This window comes from Fringilla coelebs (assembly GCF_963513975.1).
Source record: "Fringilla coelebs genome assembly, chromosome: 13".
In the NCBI taxonomy this organism is placed as follows: Eukaryota; Metazoa; Chordata; class Aves; order Passeriformes; family Fringillidae; genus Fringilla; species Fringilla coelebs.
Window position 1 is genome coordinate 20,591,913 of NC_140039.1, and position 27,023 is coordinate 20,618,935.

A 27,023-nucleotide genomic window follows, 5' to 3' on the forward strand; every position below is an offset into this window, starting at 1 on the left:
TTTTTTTTAAATTTCATGGAGGAAAAGTCAATTTAGAGTATGAACTTTTACTCCAGAATCTCTAAATCAGTGATTTGCAGGCAAAAAAAGCTCAGGCAGTGCCATGGAGTTATGCAGGCTCTGATTTATTCATGAGAACATGTTATGTATTCTCATGTTTAAGAAATAAAACTTTTTTCTAAGTTAAGAGAAACCTTTCTTGACTTCTGAGTCACAACCAGCAGCGAGGCTTGATTTCCACAACTGACAAGGAAAGCTGTAATCTTTGGCCGTGAAATTGCAAAGGAAAATATTCCCCTCTAATTGGACTATTTCCACTGACACCAATTATTTCTAGGACACAATTAAGGCTCTTTTGCTGGGTTTAAGTAAAATTATGACCCAGAGCAGTGCGTGAAAGGCAGGATTATAAATGAGAGAGCTGTGCCCCACCACGCCTGCCCTCCCTCAACCCTGGCAGCCCCAGTGCTGAGCTGCACTTTGCTGCATCTCCTTCACTTCTTCTTCTTCACTTCTTCTTCCCTGGCTGGGAAATCCTGCAGCAGAGGCTGGGGCTGGAATCTGAGCTGCTGGAATGCAGCAGCTACCTCAGGGTGCTGGCAGCCTGCAAGAGCTCTTCTCCATATGGAACACAAGGTTTGAGCAAGGATTTTAGACTTCCAGGCAACTTCCCTGCTCATCCCAGCTGCCAGGCAGCCGAGGTTGCTGTGTGCAGCTGACCCACATCACCTGTGCAGGTGTGAGGGGCTCAGGCTGGGTTTCAGCACTGGCAGGTGCATCCCCCCCAGCCAGGTAAGGGACAGGTTTCCCTCCCAGCCCTGTGCAGGTGAGGACCAGAGGTCATCAGAACAACCAGGGCAGCCCCAGAGCACCCCAAGGAAGATGAAATTGTTGTGAATCCTGTCAGCATCCCTGTTTTTCTGACATTTGACTGAAGCAAAAGGGCTGGGATTGTTCTGAGGTGACAGAAGTGGCAAAATGAGAAGCAGGTGCCTCCTGTGCTGTTGAGCTCTGCCCAAAGCCTCCCCTCCCTGGGCTGCTCAGAGACAAGTTTGGCCTCTGATTTTCTGAATGTGAACTTGTCAAACACAACTGATCCCTGCTCTGGGACAGGGATAGGACCCAGGGAGGGGCTGGAGCTGTGCCAGGGGGTTTAGGATGGATTTTAGAGAAAGGTTCTTCCCCCAGAGGGTGCTGGGCACTGCCCAGGGAATGGGCACAGCCCCAGAGCTCCAGGAGGGTTTGGAAAACCCTCCCAGGGATGCCAGGGTGGGATTTGGGGTGTGTGTGCAGGGCAGGGGCTGGGCTGGATGATCCCTGTGGTCCCTCCAGCTCAGGGTGTCCCAGGGCTCTGTAATTCCACACCTGCTGTGATCTGTGAGCAGGGAAGGGTTGGTGGCACACTGAGGATGAGGATGATGATTATGATGCTGCTGAGGGTCAGAGTGAGCAGCCAGGGCCCCTTTGGGGACATGTCCTATCACAGGTTTGTGGCCAAACAACGTTGGAGCATGACTTGGATCACAGAACTGTGAATGAACAGCACAGTGAGAGTGCCCAGGTTCTTCCTGGGGAAAGAAAAAAACCCACTCAGCTGCTAAGGACAAAACCAGTGAATGGCAGAGAGAGAGATGTAAATGAAATCAAATCCAGTCATAAAACCAAACACCAGTGGGCTGCTCTTAGGGCTGCCTGAACGAAGTCAGTTCAGAGTTTCTTTTTCTCTTGTAAGCACTTACTGCTCATAACAAATAAAACTTGTAAACATAGCACAAGTGTTAAGCTTCATTAAATTTGCAGCAGACAATTAATTTTTTTTTTCAGGCAATTCAGAGGTTCTTCTGTAGTCCTGATTTAGTTTAATTGAACATATTACCACAAGCAGACAATAAGAAATATATTGAAGATATCCATCTGGCTCCCCCTGCAAAGCTCGTGTGTCGTTTGCTGGGGCTGTCACAGCCCTTACTAATTGCCTCATTTTGGCTCCTTCACAATCAGTGTGATTCAGCCATTAACATGATAAAAGTCATCTCGGTGAAGAGCTTGATATTAAAAAGCATACATCTCCTGCCTTGCTCTGGTGCCAGTTTTGGACTAATCTCCAGCCTTATTGGAGTGATATTTTTCAAAGCAGAAATTCAAATGGATCAACTCCCACGGAGCAGCTCCTGCAGGTACTGAGTGCCTGGGATGGAGGGGGTGCAGCTCTTTCAAATGTTTCCCCTGGAAACATTGGGAAATGCCACAGATTGGGAAATGCCACAGATTCTCCCCTCTCACCACCTTTTCCTTTCTCCCTCCAAGCCCCAGCCAACCTTCAGGCCCATCAAGGTTCTTAAAACTGAAAATTGCTCAGGTAAATAATGGAATCAACACTACAGCAAGTGCTGATGCTTATAGGTACACCTGATTCAGCACATAAAGTGAGAAAAAATTATATTTTTAGCAAAGTTCAACCATTATGTCTGAGTAACCTATAAAGGGAAAAAAATCCCCAGTATTTTTGTTCTGTATTTTTGCCTTAAACTCACAATGTATTGCAGGGTCAGCAATATTGCAGCCTCTCCCACCACAAGGAAAAAAAAAAAAGAAAAAAAAGGTAAGAATAATGCCTTTAAAAGCTGAGCACTTTTGTTCTCGGAATTTGTCTGACCTCTCCCAAAAAAGCAGGAGGTTCAGGAGTTCTCCATGGCCAGTACAAGCCTGGGCTGTTTGGCTCATCACTGAAGAGCAGATCCATACATCAGCTGCGAGAGGAGAAGACCTGTGGGTTAAACACAGACTCCTAATGAGACAAAAGCAGGTTAATTAACAGCTTTCATCAACTCACTTCAATTTATTTGAACACGCTGTGTTTCAGAAAGGTTAAAATATTTGTCAGTTTCTGAATACAAATGAAAGCCCAGCGTGGTTTAACCAAAGCCATAGATCACATGTAAATCTGAGTAAATGCAGTGTGTGTGAGTGAGTTTGTGGGTGTGATTGCACATAAATCATAATTAACAAATTATTCTGCAGTGAGGCCCTGGCACAGGGTGCCCAGAGAAGCTGTGGATGCTCCATCCCTGGAACTGGATGGATTTTGCCAGAATTTACATTTTACAATTTTTTTTTTCCCCAGAATTTACAGTATTTAATCAATTTTAACTGCAGCACCTCAACGTTCACACAGAGGAATAGGCTGGGAACAAAAAATGTGCTCTTTTATATGAAATAATTTGAATCAGTTTGCTGGACAAAATCATGAACAAGGCCAGGCTGGACAGGGCTGGGAGCAAAGTGGGGTAGTGGAAGGTGATCCCTTCCAACTCAGGATATTCTCTCTTATGCCCAGCCCTGGTACTTGAGAGTTCAGGGGCCAAATCTCATTTTCTGCAGCTTTGTGTGCCTCTGCAGGGCACTCACCAGGAATTTCAGCTCTGTCTCCTTGAGCTTTTAGTTCCGTGGAGCTCCTCTGGCTGGCAGAAAATTGAACACGACAGTTGCACTTCACATTTCCAGCTGTGCTCAGTGTTCTCCTCCTTGCTGGAGGAGATCCTGGCTTCTGAGCCTGCACTGGGGGATGAATTTGGTTTTTATCCCAGAGGAGGGCACGGAGAGCTTGTCCTTCTTTCCAAGCATGCAGTGGGATGAATTTCCAGGCAGGAGTTCCATGGGAATTCCACAATTCCTGGGTGAGTCGGGGTGATACCCAAAGGGAAAGCAATAAAATGGAAAGCTGAGGCTGTTGTAGCACGTGGCACTGGGGAAGGTGTCCCAGAGCCACCTCTCCCCAGCTGTCAGGAATTCAGTGTGCTGGGATGGGGAGATGATGAGCTAAACACGACTGGAGATGCTCCAGGTGGGGATGAAGGAAGCAGCATGGGAGAATAAAGAAAAGGAACTTTACATCCTTGAAATCACTGACTCACAGCAGACTGGCCCCAGGGCGATGTTTTTAACATCAAAGAGACAGAGGAAGTGTTTAGAGAGCACATTTGCTGTGGTGGGAGGAGGAGGAGGTGTGAGAGCGTTGCAGGCAGGAATCTGGGACGGCGTTTGGGGAAATCCCAGCCCTGCTGAGCATTTTCTCAGGGGCACTTCTGGAAGCAGCTCAGCAGAGCCCAGCACCCGAGGGTTTGAGCTGCTGGAGTTGTTCTCCCTGAGCCTGGATTGCCAACAGGTTACCCAGGGTTATTGTCAGATGATAAAAGCCAGGTGGCACCCAGAGAAAGGATAGGACAGGTCAGGGGGTGTCTGCAGCGCTGCTGAACGAGAGGGAGGAGCTGCTTCAATATCAGGGATTCCTGCCACCTGATTTTCTTTTTTTTTAGTGCAAGATTATGAGCACTCCCATCAGAGATCACGTGGAGACAGGAGTCTCTTGTCTTTATCCCAAAATACCAATGTCCTGACTCAGGAGCAGGTGGGCTCTGAAATACATGGAATTTCATCACTGAGCTGACTTGCCATGGCTTGGGCTGGTTGTCTCTGTCAGTCACACACACACACTTGGAATTTGAATTTTGCTTTCATTTGAAGTTTTTAAGTGGGCCATGAAGAACCAATCCAATTTGTAGGGTTTAGCACTGTGTTTTCTTCCAGGTTCGTTGTGAATATACATGAATACAGAGTTTATTTAGGAAATCAGCAGTATTTCAGCAGGGAAAATTTCAGTTGCCATCCTAGGGGCACAGTCAAAAGTCTCTGTAAAAATCCATTAGTCCTGGGAGCTAAAGTGAGCAGTTGACAATGAAATCATTCCCTGCAGGAGAGAGCTGTGCTGGTGCTCACAGGGGTCCCAGGACAAGGGAAGAGATGAGAACCTTGACTCCATGTCTCAGAAGGCTGATTGATTATTTTATTATATATATTATCTTAAAGGAAAATAATATACTAAAACTACACTAAAAGAATAGAGGAAAGGATTTCACCAGAAGGATGGCAAGGAAAGGAATGGAATGATGATAAAATCTTGTGAGTGACCAGAGAGTTGAGACAGCTGGACTGGGATTGGCCATGAATTAAAAACAACCACATGAGACCAATCAAAGATGCACCCAGTGCATTCCATAGCAGCAGATAATTATTGTTTGCATTTTGTTCCTGAGGCCTCTCAGCTTCTCAGGAGGAAAAAATCCTAAAGAAAGGATTTTTCATAAAATGTGTCTGTGACAGAGAGCCACGAGCAGGAGTGTCTGGGAGAGAGCTGAGGACCAAGGCTGAGCCCAGCACTGGGACCAGGCTGAGGGGAGAGGTGGAGCTGCTGCTCCTCCACTCCCTCTGTGTGTGTCTTTGCAGGCTGGCTCTTGGAACTATTTACATAAGGAAAACTCCTGGCTAATTTGAGGCAAAATGCCACAGAAGAGCAGAAATGCCAGGGACACTTTTTAATGATGCTCTGCGGGGAAGATTTATTCAGCAGAGGAGGCGCTGAGGATTCTGAGCGGGTTCTAATGAGGGGCGGTCTGGGGGGTTGTTATTTTCATTTCACCTGTGATCCTGCCTGCACCCTGCCCCTGCCATCAGCAGCAGGCAGCAAAGCAGGAGCACAGCCCCCAGAAAGGGAGGTTTGCCTTCTCTCTGTGCCTCTAATTAGGATGAGTCACTTCCTTAGGAGGGAGCACAGGGCATCCTGAGCCAATCTCATCTTCACCAGGAGACAAATGAGACCTGCTTGGCCCAGGGAATTCTGTTCCAGTGTTTGTTTGGATGGTGCTGCTCTCCTGCCATGGGGTTTGTTCTCTAATAGGTGTTTGGGCGTCAGGCTCGCTCACGCTGCTGTGAGCAAGGAAAAGTTCATCTTAAATAAAAATATCTGCTGTGCACTGCGGTACAGGGAGACAAAACAGTTTCTAATGAAGGCCTGATCCGTTTTATAGGCTGGGCAAATAAGGCAGCAGAGACTTTTAATGACTTGCTCAAGGTCAGACAGAAAGTGAGGAGGAAAACTCATTTTATTCCCAATTACTCCAAGGCTGTGCCCACACTTCCTCTTCATTTGGCACCCTTCCTCCTCTTTTGCTTATGTAATCCTCTTTTTGATGGAATTGTTGAGCTCAATTGTTCCCATCTGGCTGTCACCCCAGGTCCCAGTGTTCAGGCTGGGTCCCTGCTGTGCCCCCTTGGGAGCTGGGACACACTCCCTGTGGGATCAGAGCTAAAATCCCCCCCTGCTTCTGCTCTCTGTGCCTCCCTGGTGCCTGGCTCAGCTCCCTGGAACACCCTGAGGTTGGCAGCTGCTGTGCCTTGCTTGACTTTAACTTGTAGGTGCTCTTGGATAATGTGCATTTGCCACCAGTTAAAAGGGAATAGTAAAAAAAGAAAAAAAGAGTAGAAAAACAGTAAAACTTGTCCAGTTCCCTTTCCACAGTGGCAGGTGGGAAGAGGAATGTCTTGGGCTTGATAAATGTCCTGGACTCCAAACCTGGCTTATCCCGGGGCAGGGATGGCACAGCCAAGCCTTGATCAGTGTGACATTAAGGATGGTTAAGCTGGGGATCATTCACTGGGGAGCTGCAAAGTCCAGCCAGGGATTTTCTGGCTGCTCCCTAAGTTTGACAGCTCAAGAGGCATCTGCTCCTAATGACTCTTAATTTGGGATTTATCCTGGCACAGCAGCTAATTCCAAACATCTCGGTGCTGATGAGGAGGGTGGGTAACAGGCACAGAATTCACCTGGGAAAGCCTAAAATACACATCTGTGCCTTAGAAATGCAAGGGCTGTGGCAGTCACTCTGTGATTTTACAGTTTGAGTGCCTGGATGTCTTTTTGCTGCTCTGCTGCCTCCTGAAATTTTTGATTTATGATCATCACTATTAAAACCCTGTAAAAAAACCATAAAAGAACCAGCTCCAGAGGGTGAAATGTTCCAAGGGACAAAAAGTTGTTGGGCACCTGGGCTCCACGGAATTCCATCTGCACAATTCCCCTGGTTTGTGGTACAGGGAGAGCAGTGACTGATCCCTGGGTGACTTGCAATTTATCTCAGATTAGCTGTGATTTCTGCTGTATCTGATTAACCTTCTCTGCCAGGTGCTCATCATTTCTGCAACGACAGTAGATTATTCCACACTTGAAAAGACAGATATCAGCTTGTCCCAATCAATAGCCCACAAAAGGTGACACCCTGAATTCCACAGAGATTGTCACCAAGGCCTGGCTCGTTTGTCAGGCACAGAGATCTCACTGGAGGCAGCTCTGGAGTGGAGTGGGTTTTATTTTAGTCTGCAGAGCTGGGGGAGGATGTTTGAGGTTCCTGGTGTAATCAGGCTCTGTTGCATCCCGCTGCAAAGAGCAAGAACAAATTTCCCTGAGTGACAGATCTGATTGTCATCTCCAGAGCCCATTGATTTGCTTTGTGACAATTGTGTGGAGAGAGCTTGATTTGCTCAGATTGCATGGCACTGGGTAAAATGGAGGTTAAAGTGGAGCACTGGGGGCTCTCCTCTCTCCCTGCACTCCCTCTGGAGTGGATGTATTTTCAGATGTTTTTGTCTTTGAATTTGCTCTGATGGCACAGCCCTCCCCAGCATCCCCCCTGCAGTTCCATTCTCGATGTGTTTTCAGATTTAAATAACTTTCATTTGTTTTCAGATTTAAATAACCTTCATTGATTACTCAGCCCCCCAGAAGTGTGGATGGGGTGTGCAGAATGCATCCCTGACTGAGTGCCCGCTCCTTTCTGGGCACTCAGTCCTGCCAGGGAGACTCTGCCATCAGCCTTGGAGAGTTTTCCATCTGTGGGAAGCTCTTCAGTGGAGCTGAGGAGGAAACTGCTGCTCTTGGAAGGGACAGATCACAGGCAGAGACAGCCAAGGTCTCCTCCTACAACAACTTTCCCACCCTCACAGAAAATTCCAGACAAAGGGGCTCAGGCTCCCAGCTAAAATAATCCCGTGTTCCCACACTGCTGGGGGGAGATTTCAGCCAGACAAGATGAGGATCCTCCTTCAGCAGAGCAATTTTAGCACATCCTCAAGGCCCAGCTCAGCCCCTGTGCTGCTGGACTGAGGCTGTGCTCTCCCAGGAAAGGTCAGATATTCCATCCCTGCCCTCCCTAATCCCTGCTGAACACAGGGCCATGGCTCACTGCAGAGATCAGGGCTGCCTGATGGCATGGAGAGCTCTAATCACTAATCACAAATATTTCTAAAATCAGAGCTAAGTGACTTCAGTCCCAGGCCTAAAGTCCCTTTTCTAAACTGATAGTGTCTGCTTTTAATAGGATTATATTTTATTAGGCTGAACTGCCATAGTACACACCAGAGGGTGGAAATGCTGCAGAATCTACTGTTAAGGATGTGTGTGATAGCTGATTGCAGGGAAAAAAGGGATAAATTGGCATAAAAGCCAAGTGCCTGTTCCTGAAAGCATCTGTGTGACTCAGCACAGCTCACAGGTGGGATATTTTAAAGGCCAAATACTGTAAATACTTGACCTTTTCCCCATTTCTTTTTCATCTCAATTTTGGCCATGCCCCACGAAGTACTCAGTCCATTCAGCTGTAATTTGCTCTGCTAATTCCTCTATGTGTTCAGTCATTCACTGGGTTTTAATCTCTCTAATTCAGAGCTGTATTTTCCTCTCTCCTGCACTCTTTTCCTCTTTCCTCTCTTTGATGACAGAGCACTCAAAACTCCCAGAAGTTTCACCAGTCAGGTCTCAGAGGCTTTTGACTTTATGGTCCTGGATAAGTATTTCATTCACAAACAGAAAGAAAAAAAAAATAGAGCAAATTTGAGTATTTTCATGTATTGGACTTTGATTCTTTGGTTGCTCATAGAAACCACGTCCCCCAGGATTGATTTTTATTATCTCCAGACATGATTTGCCTTGGAATCAATACAATAATGTAAAATGTCATTGCAAATAGAGGACATTGATCGGAGATGCATTTATTAACTCCTGCTGATAAAAGCCAAAATGGAACTGGTGAACATGCTGGTATTCAAAAAAAAAAAAAAAAAGAGGAAAATGAGTCCCAAATGCTCGAGTTAGAGTTCATCTACAAGAAAAACACATCATAAAAGCTTGTACAGGAAATGGTTTATGCAGATAAGGAGAAATATATCTGGATCTTTAACACTGTAACACTAATCTGAGAGAATTAGGTAATTAGCTGGTTAATCAAACTGAAATTCATTGCTTATCTGCACAGGTCCTCTCAAGGAATATCAGCAGTCAGGAGTATTTCCAACAGACCTTCCCTACTCAGGCAAAAGAGAATGGGAGAGGGACAGGTACTGCAGACCTCAGAGTAGGCTGAAGTTTGGACTTCATGATCTTGGAGTCTTTTACAACCTTAATTATGCCATGGTTCTGTAGATCTTGTACAACATTCAAGTGCAAACTGGAATGAGGGCAAGGCTGGAATAGGAAAGGAAGGAGTAAGTCTTTGGAAAATTTCCCTTAGAAGGAGGAGAGTCTGAAGAGAACTACTAATTTGGAGGCTGTGGAGGGGAGTTTTGACTTCTTCAGGGTTTTTATTCTGGATAAATATGTGAAAACCCAAGTATTCCCTTCTGTTCCTTCTCCTTTGACCTCCTCCTGTGTGCTGGGATAGATGTCTAAATAAGCATTTAGGTATTAGCTGCAGCCAGCCTTGGAAATGCTGACATTATCCCTTCTCTGTTTAATCTGCCTCTGAATGCTCAATTGCACCGATTTAACAACAGGAGCTGCATCTCCTGAGCATGTTCCAGTTCAGCCTTTTCTGGGAGTCTGACACTCTGTGCTCCTCCAGCAGCCAGGCTGGCACTGCAGGTCCCACTGCCTGCTGAGCACCTGGATAGCCTCACCTGCAGCTGGATAGCCTCACCTGCACCTGGATATCCTCACCTGCACCTGGATAGCCTCACCTGCAGCTGTTTCTAATGAAGACCTGATCCATTTTATAGGCTGGGCAAATAAGGCAGCAGAGACTTTTAATGACTTGCTCAAGGTCAGACAGAAAGCAAGGAGGAAAACTCATTTTATTCCCAATTACTCCAAGGCTGTGCCCACACTGGAGCAACCTTCCTCTTCATTTGGCACCCTTCCTCCTCTTTTGCTTGTCTAATCCTCACCTGCCATTGGATACCCCTACCTGCCACTGGATATCCTTATCTGCAACTGGAAATCCTTATCTGCAACTGGATATCCTCACCTGTCAGTGGAAATCCTCACCTGCACTCAGTGGATATCCTCACCTGCAACTGGAAATCCTCACCTGCAACTGGAAATCCTCACCTGCCATGGGATATTGGATATCCTTACCTGTTACAGGATGTCCTCACCTGCAGGACTGGGCTGGCTGCTTCCCCTGGAGGGGCTCACCCAGCCCCAAACTGAGCCAAACTGGGAACAGGATTCTGAGTCCACCTGGTCTGGGAAAACCCCCCTGGTCAGTGGGGATTCTGCTGTGACAGTCAGTGACACCGTGTCTGGCCTCATTCCAAAGCTGCTCTGACCTATTTTTTAAGGAAAAAAAAAAAAAAAGAAGCATTATCTGTGAGTGTCAGCCCCTGGTGGGGTTTGTGTCACTCGTGTGCTGCCCCTGCAGCCCATGTCACATCCTGCAGATCTGCAGATGGATGTGACACATGCAGCCCCGCGGCTGGGACAAGCAGAGCTGCTTTCCCTGAACAAATCCTCCCTCCCCATGGACACCTGATCCATTGGCACGGTTCCCTCACAGATTGGGACCCCCAGGCCTGGGTGGTGCAGCTGGAAATGCATCCCAACATCTCAAAATGCATCCCAGCATCTCAAAATGCATCCCAGCATCCCAAACTGCATCCCAGCATCCCAACAGCATCGGGAGATGCACTCGTGGCTGACGATGGGTGGCTGATAAAGGAGAGAAGGGAAGCAATCACAGCCTTCCCACAGATGGAAAGTGATGCTCAGCTCCCTTTCTTTTAAGGAAGGAAGAAAACACGTGTGAAATCTCTTGTAGGATAAACCAAATCCAGTTATCCAGCCAGACAGAGCCGAGTTCTGGCACTGCGCTGGGGAAGCCGAGGGAGGTGAGGCAGGAAATTCGGGATTTCAGGTGGCACTGAAGGAGGTGACACGAGCTGGGGTGACCTTGGTGCCCCCCAGCAGGGAGGGCTGGGCACTCAGAGCTGTGCTGCTGTGGCCAGCAGGGTTTGCTCCAGTCCCCAGGAGCTCTCAGGCTGCTCAGAGCTGCTGGAAAAACCACGGAAAACCGGGAAGTGCCGCCTCTGTCCCACAGAGAGCATCCTCCTGAGAGTGGAAGGCAGGCAGGGAAGGAGCTCTGCTGTTGCCGAGCCTTCAGTGACACCTACAGACTGTCCCTGCCAGTGTCACATCCAGCTGTGCTCCTGCCACCCCAGGGATGCTCCAGGCCGGGCTTGGGTCGGATGGCAGCAGGAATTCCCATGGGAAGGTTCCTCTAGCTGCCCAGAGGGATTTGACAGCTGTGTGCACGTGGCACCTGGGGACAGGGGACAGGGGAGAGAGTGGTGGTGACCATTCCATTGGGCTTGGTGGCCTTAAGAGATCTTTTCCAACCTGAATGATTCCAGGATTCCCTGAAACCTGCAGGTGTTTTTGGGAGCACCAGGCACTCACAGTTCCTACAGCTGAGCTGCCCTGGCCTCCAGCAAACACCCATTTCTTGATATCATTTATATCAATCTTAGAATTCTATTCTATTTCTACATTTCTATATTTCTATTCTATACTCTCTATTACAGGTTTATATAAACCTATAATGTTCTAACTATATAAACCTATAATTTTCTAACTATATTCTAGAATATAAATATTCCATAAAGAATATTTAATATATATCTAATATATTCTACAATGTAATTGTATAGAATTCTGGAATACAAATTACATACCAGAATTCTTTATTCTAGAGTCTATTCTGTATTCTAAAATTCTATACTATTATATCTTCTATATATTATATATTTATATATTATATATAAATTTAAAATTATATATAAATTATATATTATATATTATATATATTTATAGCCTTTATAATCTTCATTCCTTTCATGTTTATTAATCTTCATTCCTTTCATGTTTATAAACACCTGAGAAACATTTCATTCATTGATTAATTAAGTGTCATAACAGTTGTTCTAAGAGTTCCTCTTCTTGGTCAGAAGGGAACACAAAATACAGATGAATCAAACTTGTCCAAGATAACACAGCCAAGTCCCTGAGGACTTGATCTGAAATCTCTCTAGACAGCAACAGAATCTTTCTCACCACCTGCTGCAGACTTTTGATAAGGCTGAAAATCCAGGAACAGCTTTGCATCCCCTGGATTTCCTTGAGCAGTTCTGCCCAGTCCATATCTGTGCTGCTGTATCTTTATTATTTTAGCAGAGTTAAGCAGTTGGGCAATAGGCTCAGGAAGAAGTTGTTGAGATTTTGGTGTTGTGCACCAGATATTGAATAATGCTGGTATTATTTTAGCATGACAGCTGTGCAGAGTAGAGTTTTGGAATGAGCAAAAATATCTATCTCTGTATGATTTTCAGACTTTTGGTCTCATTGCTAAGCAATATTTTTTCTCCTTTTCATTTCCTCTGAGGCCCTGTAGAAAAAATTGCTGCATTTTTGTCAACAGAAATGGAAGAGAAATGTTAACTTTGGGAGCAGAGGGAATTCACGGGCACAGACGAGGAGCTGGAGTCTGCATAATGTGTCGTGGCTCATCTTTCTGTGCCACCTCTCTGCTCACATGGGGTGAGAAATAGACAATTAAAGCAGTGCCAGGGGAGCTCCAGCTGTGAGAAGGGGATCAGTCTGAACGAGGGTGGAGCTGCTCCGTGTGTGACAGGGACCCTGCTGCGTCACACATCAGGTCTGGGGCTTCCCTCTGGAGATGTCCTGGTCAGAGCCCTCCCTTCTGCTTCAGACCCTGAGATGGCCCTGTCTGACACACAGCAAAGTTTGGGGTCACTCAGCATTTCTCTTTATTCTTTGGGGGGGCTCTCCTTGCCCAAGGAAGGGATATGAGATGTGGAGCCACCCATCAGAGCTTGGCCAGCTCTCAGTAAATACAATAATAACCTCTGCCTGATCTTTGCCTTCCCAGGCATGGCCAGATTAAAAACTCCTGGTTTTAACACAACCTTTTTATTCCAGTTTTGGTGATTTTACATTTAATTTAGGAACAACAGAACAGCTTTTTGATAACCGTGGTGAGCAGTGTATGTGTGAAACGCTCTTTGAAATAAGAGAATCTCTGATAAAAAGTTTTAATTGAGACTTTCAGATCTGCTGCACTCTTTTCCAGCCTTTTCCTTCCTCCTTCTTCATCAGCATGGTGGCTGGATGGGGATTCTGGAGGGTTTATTAAGCGTTTTAATCCAACAACTAGAGAAAGGATAAACCCAAAGATGGAATCATTCACTTGTTGATTTAAGGACCTTCCTCAGGGATGACTGCTTAGGATCTCCCTCAGCCCTACAATGTCTCTGCTCCTCAGGAGAACAAGAAAAATCTTTTTTTTTCCTCCTTCTTTGTTGTTTGTAGATCCAACCCGGGTGATGGTGTCCCCTTTCAGCATGGATGTCACAGTTGGGGAAAGCATTGTCCTGCCCTGTCAGGTGTCCCACGACCACTCCCTGGACATCGTGTTCACCTGGTCCTTCAATGGGCACCTGATAGACTTTGACAAAGATGGGGACCACTTTGAAAGGGTTGGAGGGGTAAGTATTAAATCTGACAAGGTGGGTCATGCAGAAAAGGTTCCTAACAGAAGGAACTGGATGAAGGCAGCAAGAAAAAGGAGGGAAGAAATGGAAAATTTTCAGCAGAGGCAGAAAACCGGGAAGGGTTTTGCTTGTTGCTCTGAGGGAGGTTTTAGAGAGCAACAGGTCTCAGGCATGGTGAGAGCTCATGCCTGAGTGAAATTTAATGCTGAAAGGAAAGGAGGTACAATTTCCAAGCCTTGCTCTTATCCCTTAAAAAGAAAAGTCATTAAAAGGTGAACTCACAGATTGAGGCACAGGGCTCACAGCAGCAGCCGTGGTTTTTTGGAGTGACTGCTCCTGTTGTGGCCCACAGAGCTAAAATTACAAACTTTATTAATATTCCTCAGTCCAAAGGCCACAACCACGAGGTTTCCCTGAGATTTCCAATGTATCAAATGCTTTGTGTCTGGAGAGAAACCGAGAGAGGTTCTCAGCATCCACTGCATCCAGAAACCTAATTAGTTCTGTTCATAAGTTAATCAGACCTGCACTTGGCGTTTGGAAAACAAATAACTGCTGGTGTGTGATGCAAGATTTCCTCAGAGAGTGCTGCTCTCCTCATCTTCAGCACAAAAGTGCTGGGCAGTCAAATTGCTGGCTGGGACACAAAGCCATGAAACTACTGCTGCCATCTCCAAATTTGGGCTGGGCTTCCCTTGCAGGAGAGATGGAGAGACAGCCTGGGCCTCTGGATGGCAGAGAGGGTTAGAATTGGATATCCAGAGGGAAAAAGGAGCAATCAGAGTGAACCTGTCCTGCATTGTCACGTTGTTCTAATGGGGAAAGTGCTTAACAGCCCCCAGCCCTGCTCCTTGGAGCAGCCAGAATTTTAGGGATGTTCCCTCTCCTGCCTTCCAGGCAGACTCCATCCTGTCAACAGGCCATGGCTCGTACTGCTGATGTTTTCATCAGCCAGCATAAAGTAAATCCATTAGTCACAATGTCCTTCATGTGGTAATGATGTTTAGGGCTCATTAAAAAGTAATTGTAACCACTTTTCCCTACTTTATCAGCAGGATTCAGCTGGTGATTTGATGATCAGGAGCATCCAGCTGAAGCATGCAGGGAAATACGTCTGCATGGTGCAAACAAGTGTGGACAAGCTCTCAGCTGCTGCAGACCTGATTGTAAGAGGTATTTGAATTTTGCTGCCATTGTTGGTGGTGTCGTAGAATTTTTTTTTCCTGCCTTCTGCAATATCTGGGCTCAGAGAGAGTCCAGCATCTTGTAATTAATCTGAGAAAAAAGCTCTGAGTACATGCTGGAGGTCACAGCATCAGCCAGAGCATGTGAAGTGTTTCAGATGCTCTCAGAGCAGAGCCAGCCCTGGTGTCTGTCTGTCCTCTGCCTGCCCTGGAGGGCTCCAGCCCCTGCCCAGGGGGCTCAGAGACCTTGGCACAGAGCCCAGGACCCCTGTGCCTTTGATCCTGACCCATGGAAAAAATTACCACCTTTATATGAAGAATTGCAAGTGAAGAGAGTTTAAGTAGAATAATAGTTAGCTTGTCACAGGGTGAAAAATAGATTTTTGAGGTTTTTAGAATGGGGGCTCGGGGTCCCAAGATGGAGGAATTTGGCGTGTCTTGTCCTTCTTCTTTCTTCTTCCTGGCCTCCATCTTCTGGGTGATGCTGACACTTTTGGATTGGTTTAGAGTAGAAGCTCACTGTCTAACACAGGTGATAGGTATTGGGAAATTATTGTAAATAATGTACAGGTAGATTTTAGTATAAAAAGATAACACCAGTGTGCCTCACCCCAACCTGCCAGACAGACCTCGGCGGGTCAGAGAAAGAATGATATAGGTAAGAAATAATAAACAACCTTGAGAATGAGAACAGAAAATCCTGACTCCTTCTTTGGCCAGGCTGGGAAAAAAGAGACTTGTGCATATCTCAGGGTCACTGTGAGCAGCAGAGATCCTGAGACACGAGGGGAGGTGAACCCAGCGCTCTCTCCTCCAGCCGCTCGGGAAGGTGAACCCAGCGCTCTCTCCTCCAGCCCCTCAATTCTCCTGCCCCCCCAGGTCCCCCGGGCCCCCCCGAGGCCGTGACCATCGAGGAGGTGACAGACAGCACGGCCCAGCTGTCCTGGAGGCCGGGGGCAGACAACCACAGCCCCATCACCATGTTCGTGGTGCAGGCGCGCACGCCCTTCTCGGTGGGCTGGCAGGCAGTGAGCACAGGTAAGGCAGCCTGGGGAGCCCACCTGGGGGAGAACCCACCCCAGGGGCTGCAGGGCAGGGAGGGACAGCAGGCTGCTGCCTGGGGGAGCAGGACTGTCACCATGGTGCTTCCTGAAAAACCCCTTCGCCAGGATTTTTTCTCCTGAGAAGCTCAGAAGCCTCAGAAAAGAACTGTAAATAATAATTATTAATAATAGCAATAATTATAAACAATACAATAATTGATTGCTTGGGATGTGGTCTGCAGGTTGCTTACCAACAGGTGCATCTTTGGTTCCATGTGAATTGTTTTTAATTAATGACCAATCCCAGTCCGGCTGTGTCAGGACTCTGGTCAGTTACAGGTTATTCATTTATTCATTATTCATTTATTCACTATTCATTTATTCATTACTTCCAGCCTTCTGATGTCTCCTTTCTCTTTCTTTAGTATAGTTTTAGTATACCATTTCTTTTGCTATAATATAATATCATAAAATAATAAATCAGCCTTCTGAGAACTTTGAGTCAGATTCTCATCTCTCACCTCATCCTGGGGATCCTCCCAACAACACAACAGAGGATAGCTGGATTCTTATTTATTTAGTTCATATTGTGTTGTGTTTGAATCTGACTGGCTAATGATCTCTCAAAACTCAGTTTATTGGTTGGTAATGGTTAGGGTACATGCTTATCAAACTTTTCTCTCTTTAGATAGTTTATCTTTTTTTGTTTCACAGATTCTCATGGGATATACTTTTAATTTTTATAGGTGTAAATTTCATAAGAATAGATTGTTTCTATTTATATTTTTTTCTAATTTTTTGTTTCTTTCTATTCTTCCATAAGAAGAGATTGTTATGTAAACAGATTTTCATTTTTATAATTTTTTTTGTAAGTAGATTTTCAGTGTTACAGGATTCTATTCTTATGACAGCTGCCAGGTTTCTCACAGCAACTTATCAGGCTTGCTATTAGCTCAGCAGAAGTAATAAGGCCTGATTTTAGAAGGCCTTTCTTTTATAAGATTTTCACCTGTCTCTAACACCTCAGCCCCCACCCAGGGCTGCTTTGGGCCAGCTCTGGCCCCTGGTGTGAAAAGCAATTTCCCTGGCTGCACAGCACTGCTCTTATTAAGTAGTTTGAGGTTTGGCAACCCAAAGATTTAGGGTGCAGTCAGTGCCATTACTCACCCATTTTTCTCATGAATGTTTAAGGGAAAACAGAATGAATTCCTATCTCTTGTTGCCATGCTGGAGATATACAACAGTAATTGTGGTCTACAAAGACATCCCTCAGGGACAGACTGTGTCATCCAGCTTGTCTTTAAGGAGAATTATTTTCCTGATAGAGGGAAAAACCCCATGATGTGATTGCTCATTCCATCCCAGGTTAATTTTGTTCCAGTAACCATTAAACAGAGACAACAGTGTGTTTCAAAAGGAGAAAAATAAAGACCTTCCAAACCTGTTGTCTTGACACTTTGTTTCCAAATTGTGGCAATTTTGGAGAAACTCTTTAATTGCAGGAATTCTGGGCTAAAGGCACAGGAGTTTAATGCTGCTTCTTTCACTTCTTTGCAGTTGGCAAAATGCTGGAAAGATGAGAGAAAATTCACCAGTCCTTCTTGGTACTTATGTTAAGCCCTCACCTCTAAACAAATAAGATTTTTCTCCCAGCAGTATTTAAATATTGATATTTAATGTCCTTGCCCCCCAGTCCAGAGATCATTGATGGCAGGACAGTAACAGCCACGGTGGCGGGGCTGAACCCCTGGGTGGATGGAGTACGAGTTCACTTCCTTGCAGCTGGCAGAATGCTGGAAAGATGAGAGGAAATTTACCTATTTACTTTACTTCTGTCAAGCCCTCACCTGTAAGGAAATGAGATTCCCCTGTGCTTTTTCCCAGCAGTATTTTAATATTTGATTTCCTTGCTCCCCAGTTCCAGAGGTCATCGACGGGAGGACGTTCACAGCCACGGTGGTGGGGCTGAACCCCTGGGTGGAGTACGAGTTCAGGGTGGTGGCTGCCAACCTCATCGGCATCGGGGAGCCCAGCAGGCCCTCCGAGAAGAGGAGGACTGAGGAGGCTCGTGAGTGGGGCTGGGCAGAGGGGCTGAGGGGGAAATCTTTGGGGAATGAATGCCAAGAGATCCCCCCTGGCTGGTGGTGTAGGAGCATCACCCTACACGGTCGGCATGGACAGAGACGAGAGATCTCTGCAGGCAGGTTGTGGAATTTGGGGTTTATTGCAAAGGGCCTGGGTTTATTGGAATTTGGGGTTCACTGCTGGTAGCCCCAGCCACAGCTCAGAGCAGGCCCAGGAGAAGTAAAAAAGAGTGGGAAAGAGGATGAGAGAGAAAGAGGATAAGAGAGCAAGAGGGTAAGAGGTCGAGGTTCCCGTTACAATACAATAAATCATCTTCTGTGCTGAATATTCTAATTCTCACTAACCAATCTAGTACAAGATACAAATCCTACAGCATTTACATACAGCCTGTAAGAATCATTACATTGCCATGCTGTGTTACATTTTAAATCCTAAAAGCTCCTCTCTGGGCCCCTTCTGCCAAGCCAGTGGGGTCTGCTCTGCCCCTTGGAGCTGTCTGCAAGCAGAGGGTATTGTTCCATCCAAAGGAACAACAGCCAGCCACACCATTGTTTTCCTGTTGTTCAGTAACTAAGGGATCTCAAAGCTTGCTTTCATTTCAATCTCGCTTGGAGTTTCATATTCTCAAAATCTTTTGCCAGGCAATCATATTTATAAGGCTTTCCTGTTTCATTTTCCCCAACAGTGGGGAAGCCCTGGCAGGTGGCTCCTCTGTTCCACAGAAGAACCGAATATGAAACAGGAAAATAAATAAAAGACCTTTTTTAATGGAGGACAAATGTTTAAACTGAACAATTAGATACTGAATACACAAGTTAATTGACATACTTTTAATATACTCTTGTTGACATACTTTTCACGTGCTGTTTGCCATGGCAAATTAGTCATTTAGTTCCTGGCCCCAGCAGGAGAAGGCCAGCAGTGTCCTGTTGCTGCACAGCTCTCTTCCAGCTCCACATGGGTTTTGGGTTCCAAAGCTGTCACATCTCTCTTCTGCATTTGTCTTTTTGCAGTCCCTGAGGTGACCCCAGCTAATGTCAGTGGAGGTGGAGGCAGCAAGTCTGAGCTGGTCATTACCTGGGAGGTGAGTCTCACCCCAGCCCCCCAGAGCCTTCTGTGGATTTCAAAGGGCTGGCAGTAAAAAAGCCCAGATTGTGTCATAGAAACAGCCCAGCTGGTCAGAGGGAGCTAAAGGACAGGCCAACCCCAGTGCCAGGGAAGTGGGGAGCAGGGACCATGGGGAGAAGGATTTGCCACCAGCTCAGCTCCCCCTGACTCCCAGCACATCCACATGGCAAAATGTGGATGGCCAGGAGCCACCCAAGGGATAAAACAGGCTTGGAACATCCTGATGTGGAGGGGAATTTGGGGAATTGCTGTGCTGGCTCCCAGCTTCCTCCCTCCTCCTCCTCCCTGGGATATAAGGCAGCAAACAGCTCAGAGCCAGCACAAAGCATGCTGGCTTCCATTGCTGCTGATGGCAGCCAGTGAGAGGAGATGCAGAGAAGAGAAATGTTTAATATTCCTTAAGGCAGACGGGGTTAGAACTTTAGTCATTTGTCTGCTCATATTTTCGTGTTGTGATGCGATGCAGCTGGCATATTTCTCCTAATAATGAACTCCACTAGACATGCTAACGCTTCCATTTAGCAGGATTTCTGACCAAGCTGGCAGAATGAATCGCCAGAGATATTTCTGAGGTTATTAAAAACCTATAAATGGGTTTTCGTCCTCCCCACACAGCTCAATGTGCTAAATTTCCTCCTCTGTTGGACTAATTAGTTACGCCGTGTCTCCTAAAGATACTGCAACATGTTTCAAAAACACACAAGGCCAGAACATCAGCCATTGGTTCGAGATGTAATTTGCACAAAATATCATTTGTGTTTTGACAGAAGAGTGGTTTTACTCTTTTAAATGTCCAGAGGCCTTTTCCTTATGTGAGCTTTCCAACACAGAGGAGGATGCAGTCGCCAGCAGCAACCCGTGCTGAAGCTCCATGGACATCTCAGGGAGGGGGACCCATAATTATGGATTGTTTTAATACTGGAACCTCTGGGGTTAGTGCAGCTTTTTAGGGGGCTAAAAGCCTCAGAGCAGGAAGTGTCAGTGTGTCCAGGGTGTGTTCTTTGGGGCTTCATGTGTGATCCCAAATGTGTGAGAGCAGCTGCATGTGTGTTGGGACAGCAGGAACAGTGTCCTTGTGTCACTCCAGGAAACCTCAGGCTCTTCAGAAAGCCTAAAATTACATCAGCAATGGAGGCCCCTTCTAGGCAGGGAGGGAAGGGAAATTAGCTTTAGGAGAGGTGTCCTCTGGAGGTGCTGCTTCATGAAGCAGAAAGGCTGTGGTGCAGGCAGGATGGGGTGAATTCAGGTTGGATGTGACGTAGGACCTCCTGCACCTCCATCTCCAGTGCTGTGTACAGAATGCCAGAATCACAGAATCCCAGAATCACAGAATCACAGAATTACAGAATCACAGAAATACTGAATCCCAGAATTACAGAATCACAGAAATACTGAATCCCAGAATTACAGAATTACTAAGAATCCCAGAATCCCAGAATCCCAGAATTATAGAATCCCAGAATTACAGAATCCCAGAATCACACAATCCCAAAATCCCAGAATTACAGAATCCCAGAATCACACAATCCCAGAATTACAGAATCCCAGAATCACACAATCCCAGAATCACAGAATCCCAGAATCACACAATCCCAGAATTACAGAATCCCAGAATCACACAATCCCAAAGTCCCAGAATTACAGAATCCCAGAATCACACAATCCCAGAATTACAGAATCCCAGAATCACACAATCCCAGAATTACAGAATCCCAGAATCACACAATCCCAGAATCCCAGAATTACAGAATCCCAGAATCACACAATCCCAAAATCCCAGAATTACAGAATCCCAGAATCACACAATCCCAGAATTACAGAATCCCAGAATCACACAATCCCAGAATTACAGAATCCCAGAATCACACAATCTCAGAATCCCAGAATCCCAGAATTACAGAATCCCAGAATCACACAATCTCAGAATCCCAGAATCCCAGAATTACAGAATCCCAGAATCACACAATCTCAGAATCCCAGAATCCCAGAATCCCAGAATCACACAATCTCACAATCCCAGAATCACACAATCTCACAATCCCAGAATCCCAGAATCCCAGAATTACAGAATCCCAGAATCACACAATCCCAGAATCCCAGAATTAACCAGTTTGGAAAAGACCTCTGAGGTCCCCAAGTCCAACCAGGGAGCGCGGAGGGCCCGGAGGGATGGGCGGGTGCTGCCGGGGAGGTCAGTGCGCGCTGAAGGCGCCGTTTGTGCCCCAGACAGTGCCCGAGGAGCTGCAGAACGGGGGTGGCTTTGGCTACGTGGTGGCCTTCCGGCCCCTGGGCACGGTCAGCTGGATGCAGACGGTGGTGGCCTCGCCGGACGCCGCGCGCTACGTGTTCCGCAACGAGAGCCTGCCGCCCTTCTCGCCCTACGAGGTCAAGGTGGGCGTCTACAACAACAAGGGGGAAGGCTCCTTCAGCCCCGTCACCGTCGTCTACTCGGCAGAGGAAGGTAGAGATGAGCCCTCCCCACCTCCTCTTCCTCCTCTCCACGTGCTGGTTTCCTTGGTTGTTACAGAGAGGGGGAATCGGGAGGCGTTTTAAAGGATTTTATTTTATTGTCAGTCTTGATGAAGGGTGGGACATCAGAGATGTAACACTTCATGTTGCTCTGTTAGAAGCTAACCTATTTCTTGGTTACAATGCTTTGTAAATGCTTTTCAGCCTGGTGGCTTTTCCCACACTGTCACAGACATATTTTATAAAAAATCCTTTCATTAGGATTTTTTCTGCTGTGAAGCTGAAAAGCCTTAGAGGAAAAGAAAAACAATGATTATCTGTGGAATGCACCAGGTGCATCTTTGATTGGTCCATGTGGTTGTTTTTACTTGATGACCAATCCCAGTCCAGCTGTCTCAGACTCCCTGGTCAGTCACAAGATTTTATTATCATTCCTTTCCATTCCCTTCCTTTCTTTGCCAGCCTTCTGATGAAATCCTTTCTTCTATTCTTTTAGTATAGTTTTAATATATAATTTCTTTTTAATATAATATATATCATAAAATAACAAATCAGCCTTCTGAAATATGGACTCAATATTCTCATCTCTTCCCTCATCCTGGGACCCCTGTGAACACCAGCACACCACACAAGGCTGCTATTACTTCTAATACTAATCACCTATATTTTTATCCACGTGGTTTTTCTATAATGCATCTTTCACAGTTCTAATTCTCTAAAATATTTGGAGTTTTTGCAAGGCCAGATTTTGAAACCTGTTGAAGCTTGGTTTTAATTTAATCCCTCTCTCAACAATGTTACCTCTACTCTATGGTCTTCCTAAGTCAGCACACCTTACCTCAGTGTTTGCATACAGATATACAAGACTGTGTAAACTTTCTATCAAGTTTTAAAAATTCTTTACAAATCCATTTCTCACACCCATGCTGCAGGGTCTTGTTTGAGTAAAGCAGATGGGACTCAGTTTCTTCACACAGGAAAGCCAAAGCTTTATTGTATAGTTCCTATTTTTATGGGATTATCAGAAGGCACCGTTTTAGACCTAATAATTGGCTGAAAATACACTGACACTCAGGTCATTGGTCAGTAAATGGTTTTTGCATATCTATAAAATTTCTTTATTTTTGGTTAGTTTATGTATTTTTTCCACTGATTCTCATGGGACAGCTTTTTTGTCTATGTAGGTGCAAATGGTTCTCTTACTAAAATAGGTTCTGTTAACTGCTTCTCATTCCTTTAATTCTTTCTTATGGGAACTAGCAAGGTAACTGCACCTAGCTGAAGTATCAGGCCTAAACCACAATTTTTTAAGGCCTTTCTTTAATAATATCTTTACTTGTATGTAACAGGGTCTGAAAGGGTTTGGTTTCCACCTTGACACATCCTTTGATACCTCAGCCTTGCTCTGATTTATAATAAATGGCGAACCGTGATTAATTCTTTTCAATAGTCATTAAAATAACATTAATCATAATGAAATCTTTTGATATTAATGGAAAAGTAATATGTAATCTGGGAAGAATTCTATGGAGATTTAGTATGAATTAATGTCCACTGATTAGAAAATGTTCCCACTTGTCCTAATTACAGTACATGGTATCCTGGGTTGAGTTTAGTAATGACATCTTATTATTTCTGAGGGAGCACAGCCTGACAGGCCATCGGTTTGAAACGTGGACATTTGTTTGCTTCCTTCCTTGTGCAATGAGGAAAATAAATCCCCTGATGTTTGGGACTAATTGAACACAGAACTGAAAAGTCTTACTTCTATTTTTAACTGCCCAGAGCCAACGAGAGCCCCAACCACTGTCTTGGCCAGAAGCATTTCTGCCTCAGACGTCGAAGTTTCCTGGGCTCCCCCGTGGGAGAACCAGCACAAAGGAAGAATACAGGGATATGAGGTATGGGAAACAATGCAGGATCCTTCCAGCAGGCAGCCTTGAGGGGACACAGAGATGTCCTCATGCTGCTCCTCCTGCCACGGCTGTGTTCCTGAAGTGGATTTGCTTCTCTTTGCCTCTGGGGCACAGAGATTTTTCTCACAAGGTTAAAAATTCCGCCGTTCTCTGACATGGTTAAAAACTCGACGATTTTCTCGCAAGGTTCAAGGTTCCACCATTCTGTGTGGGATCTGGCTGGAAATGCAGCCCTCCCTGGAGGTGCTGCCATGGCCAGGCTCGGGGAGGCAGCGCTGGAGCCGGTCCCTGCACTCCCCAGCAGGGCCAGGGATGGTGGCAGGGAGCAGGATCTGTCCCTGGGAGCACATCTGGGGTGGTGACAGGAACAAGGGAGGTGTGCTGCCAGTCCCTCTGGGGCTGGGCACTGCCACTGCCCTGCTCTGTCACTGCCCTGCTCTGCCCCAGCCCTGCTCTGCCCCAGCCCTGCTCTGTCACTGCCCTGCACTGTCACTGCCCTGCTCTGTCACTGCCCTGCTCTGCCTCCCAGGTGCGCTGCTGGCGGCACGACGAGAAGGAGGAAAACGCCAAAAGGATCCGCACGGTGGGGAACCAGACATCCACAAAAGTCAGCAACCTGCGGGGCAATGCCCTCTACCACCTGGCAGTCAGGGCCTACAACACGGCGGGCACCGGCCCCTCCAGCGCCGCTGTCAACGTCACCACCAAAAAGCCACGTGAGTGTCGGCAGGGATGCCCTGGCGGGGTCCAGCCACTGCGCCCCTGTCTCATTTCCCAGCTCTCTTGAGTCTGAAGGAGCTGTCAGACTTCTCCTTGCCAGGCTTTTGTGCAGATTTACCAGGCTCAGCCTTTTTATTTCATTTTTTTCGTGAGGTTCTTCCTAGTGTTAGGTAAGCAGAGCATGCAAAACTGAAATCACAGCTGTGCAGGCAAATTAAATATTTATCTCAGTGTTCAAGAGGGCTTTTTCCCTCTGGTCTCGGGCATGTTGAGCAACTGACTGAATCCCTTTTTCATTTAAAGCCCTGTGTCGTGTCACACCTGCCGTGACCTTGAGGACACAGATCAGTGGAGCAGCTCGTTAGCTTTCCAGAGGGACAGGGCTCTGGGCAGGCTCAGCTGTGCTGCTGGAAGCCCCACTGGCACTGGAGGGATCCAGCTGGGAATTGATTCTCCTCAGTAACGTGGTGCTGTCTGTTTTGTGGTGCAGCACCGAGTCAGCCCCCCGGGAACATCGTGTGGAATTCTTCCGACTCCAAGATCATCCTGAACTGGGACCAGGTGAAAGCCTTGGACAACGAGTCAGAAGTGAGAGGCTACAAAGTGAGTATTTCCATGGTGCATTCGGGATTTCCCAGGTCAGATCTGGGGCATTCCTCCAAAAACAGAGCCATGCTTGTTTATGTGAGCACCTGCAGAACTGCACTCATGCCTTCTGTGGAAACTTCCCAAAGGAAGTTGAAGTTGGCTCTTTAATTGAAGATAAATAAAATGCTTTTTTAATAGCTCCCATTTCCTTCAGAAAGCCAAGCCAAGAGGAAAAGAAAGAGAATCCTCATTAGAAGCAGTTTTAATAGGACATAATTTAACCAGAGAGAAACCTTGGGAAGAATTCAGCTCCACCACCTTCCACAAGGGTTTCATTTAGCCCAAAAAGACGTTGCCCCAGGGTTGGAGCTGTGCAAACATTTCCCACCAGAGCCTGAGCCAGTGAAGGGCCTGGCCATGTTCCGTGTTTTATTCCCAGTCTGAAGTGCCAGCAGCTTGGTGAGCCTGTGCCAGCTCCCCTCAGTTCCTGCACCAACTTTTAAGTGTCTTTGGTGCTCTGTATGGGCTCATCAAAAGTAAGTAGTTCCTCAGGGTTTTTAGTCCAAACCTCAGATGAACCTCAGCAATCTGGACCAGCTTTTCACTACATATTTTAGGTTTGAAATGCAAATTAAGGAGTTGGTTGAAAGAGGGAGAGAGAGAATCATCACGCTGGAAAAGCATCTAGAGAGTTTCTAAAACATTCTCCTTTAACTTACTGTAAGGGTAGCACAACCACGTGGATTTATTTCCTAAATCATAGCAAAACATTCCCTATTTTTCTTCTTTTTGCCTAGAAATCTTGTATTTTATGACACAATTTATGATATAAATTAGTACAACTCCCACAGCTCGGAAGGTCGTTCACAAAAGTCATTTATTCTGGGAAACCATTGGTGGCACTGTATCAAATATCCCAACTCAGTTTCTAGAAGAAGCATAATAAGGAGTTTCTGACTTCTATAAAGAAGTTTCTACTTCTATAAGGGTTTATTTTAGCTTGACCAAGGCAAAGGTTTCTCTGAGGGGCTCCAGCAGGTTGTTGAGTGCTGCTGATCAGCATCATCCTCCTGCCAGTGTCACCCCCTGCCCAGGCACTGCCACCTCTGTGCTGGCATCCCCAGAAAATCCCACATGTCCCCTGTGTCACCAGAGCCCTCCTGAGCATGAGGGGCAGGAAAAGAGCAGCAGCACCTGTGGACACGCCGAGGTGGGCAGCTCTGAGCGCATCGGGCAGCTCTGCCCTTTCTGCCTCCCGTTGTCTCTCCCTTGGCCGCAGGTTTTGTACCGGTGGAACAGGGAGAGCAGCACGTCTGTCATAGAAACAAACAAAACCTCAGTGGAGCTGTCCCTGCCCTTTGATGAGGATTACATCATCGAGATCAAACCCTTCAGCGACGGCGGCGACGGCAGCAGCAGCGAGCAGATCCGAATCCCAAAGATATCCAGTAAGGATGGGGGAACGGGCTCTGTGCCACAGGGTCCCACCAGCAGATATTCCACTCCCTAATTCTGATTTCATCCTAAAAGCAAGATTCAGCCTTAAGAAACACCATCTTAAGCAGTTCTATTTGTATTTGAGGTTTCCAGATGCTTTCCCCTCTCAGTTCCGTGTGTTAAATGTATTGTTTCACTGCAAGTCACTATAACCAAATACAGCATGCAGAGCCTTCTAAATCTATAAGGCTGCTGTGCAGCCACATCCCATTGTGTGCTGGATGCATAAATATTTATTTAGGGAAATGAGATGGTGTAGAAGAACAAACACAAGCAGCATTTTATTACACAACATGGCTTTTACAAAATCTCCATGTCCCATCTTCCATTAATAATGTCCCGCTTTAAAAGCTGCATTAAATCAGGAGCCTCTGCAATGCAGGAATATGGCATTAAAATCACAGAGATGTAAAAAAAAAGCCTGGGTGAGAGCAGAGTTCTCCCCAGTGTGGCTGTGGAAGCCATGCAGAGGAATTTAATCAGCAGCACAGAAGAGGGAAGGGGAGCTGGAACACACCAGCTCCCATTTGGCTCCAGACCAGGGGTCATGGAGCAGGTACACGGCTCCTCCAGGATGGGAGGCACAAGGAACAGCTGGAATATGGTGCAATTGTGAAAAAATACCAAATAATGATAAGCAGGCAGTGTGTGAAATAACAGAACTGTGAGAGGAGCCTCAGCACAACAGGGGCAGGAATTGAAAAGAAACCAAAAATTCAGTT

The 27,023-nt window shown here is 46.3% G+C and overlaps 1 protein-coding gene across 1 annotated transcript in view; it reads left to right on the forward strand.

Moving 5' to 3' along the window:
- LOC311158757 (contactin-4) overlaps positions 1-27,023 on the forward strand; it is a 259,902-nt gene that overhangs the window by 232,565 nt on the left and 314 nt on the right. Inside the window, exons 14-23 of the mRNA XM_084214354.1 lie at positions 13,490-13,665; positions 14,724-14,844; positions 15,735-15,893; positions 17,817-17,966; positions 18,997-19,067; positions 21,338-21,572; positions 23,366-23,481; positions 24,026-24,212; positions 24,707-24,819; positions 26,084-26,252. Of these exons, the coding sequence (XP_084070480.1) occupies positions 13,490-13,665; positions 14,724-14,844; positions 15,735-15,893; positions 17,817-17,966; positions 18,997-19,067; positions 21,338-21,572; positions 23,366-23,481; positions 24,026-24,212; positions 24,707-24,819; positions 26,084-26,252 (1,497 nt within the window). The remainder of the gene's footprint in view (positions 1-13,489; positions 13,666-14,723; positions 14,845-15,734; positions 15,894-17,816; positions 17,967-18,996; positions 19,068-21,337; positions 21,573-23,365; positions 23,482-24,025; positions 24,213-24,706; positions 24,820-26,083; positions 26,253-27,023) is intronic.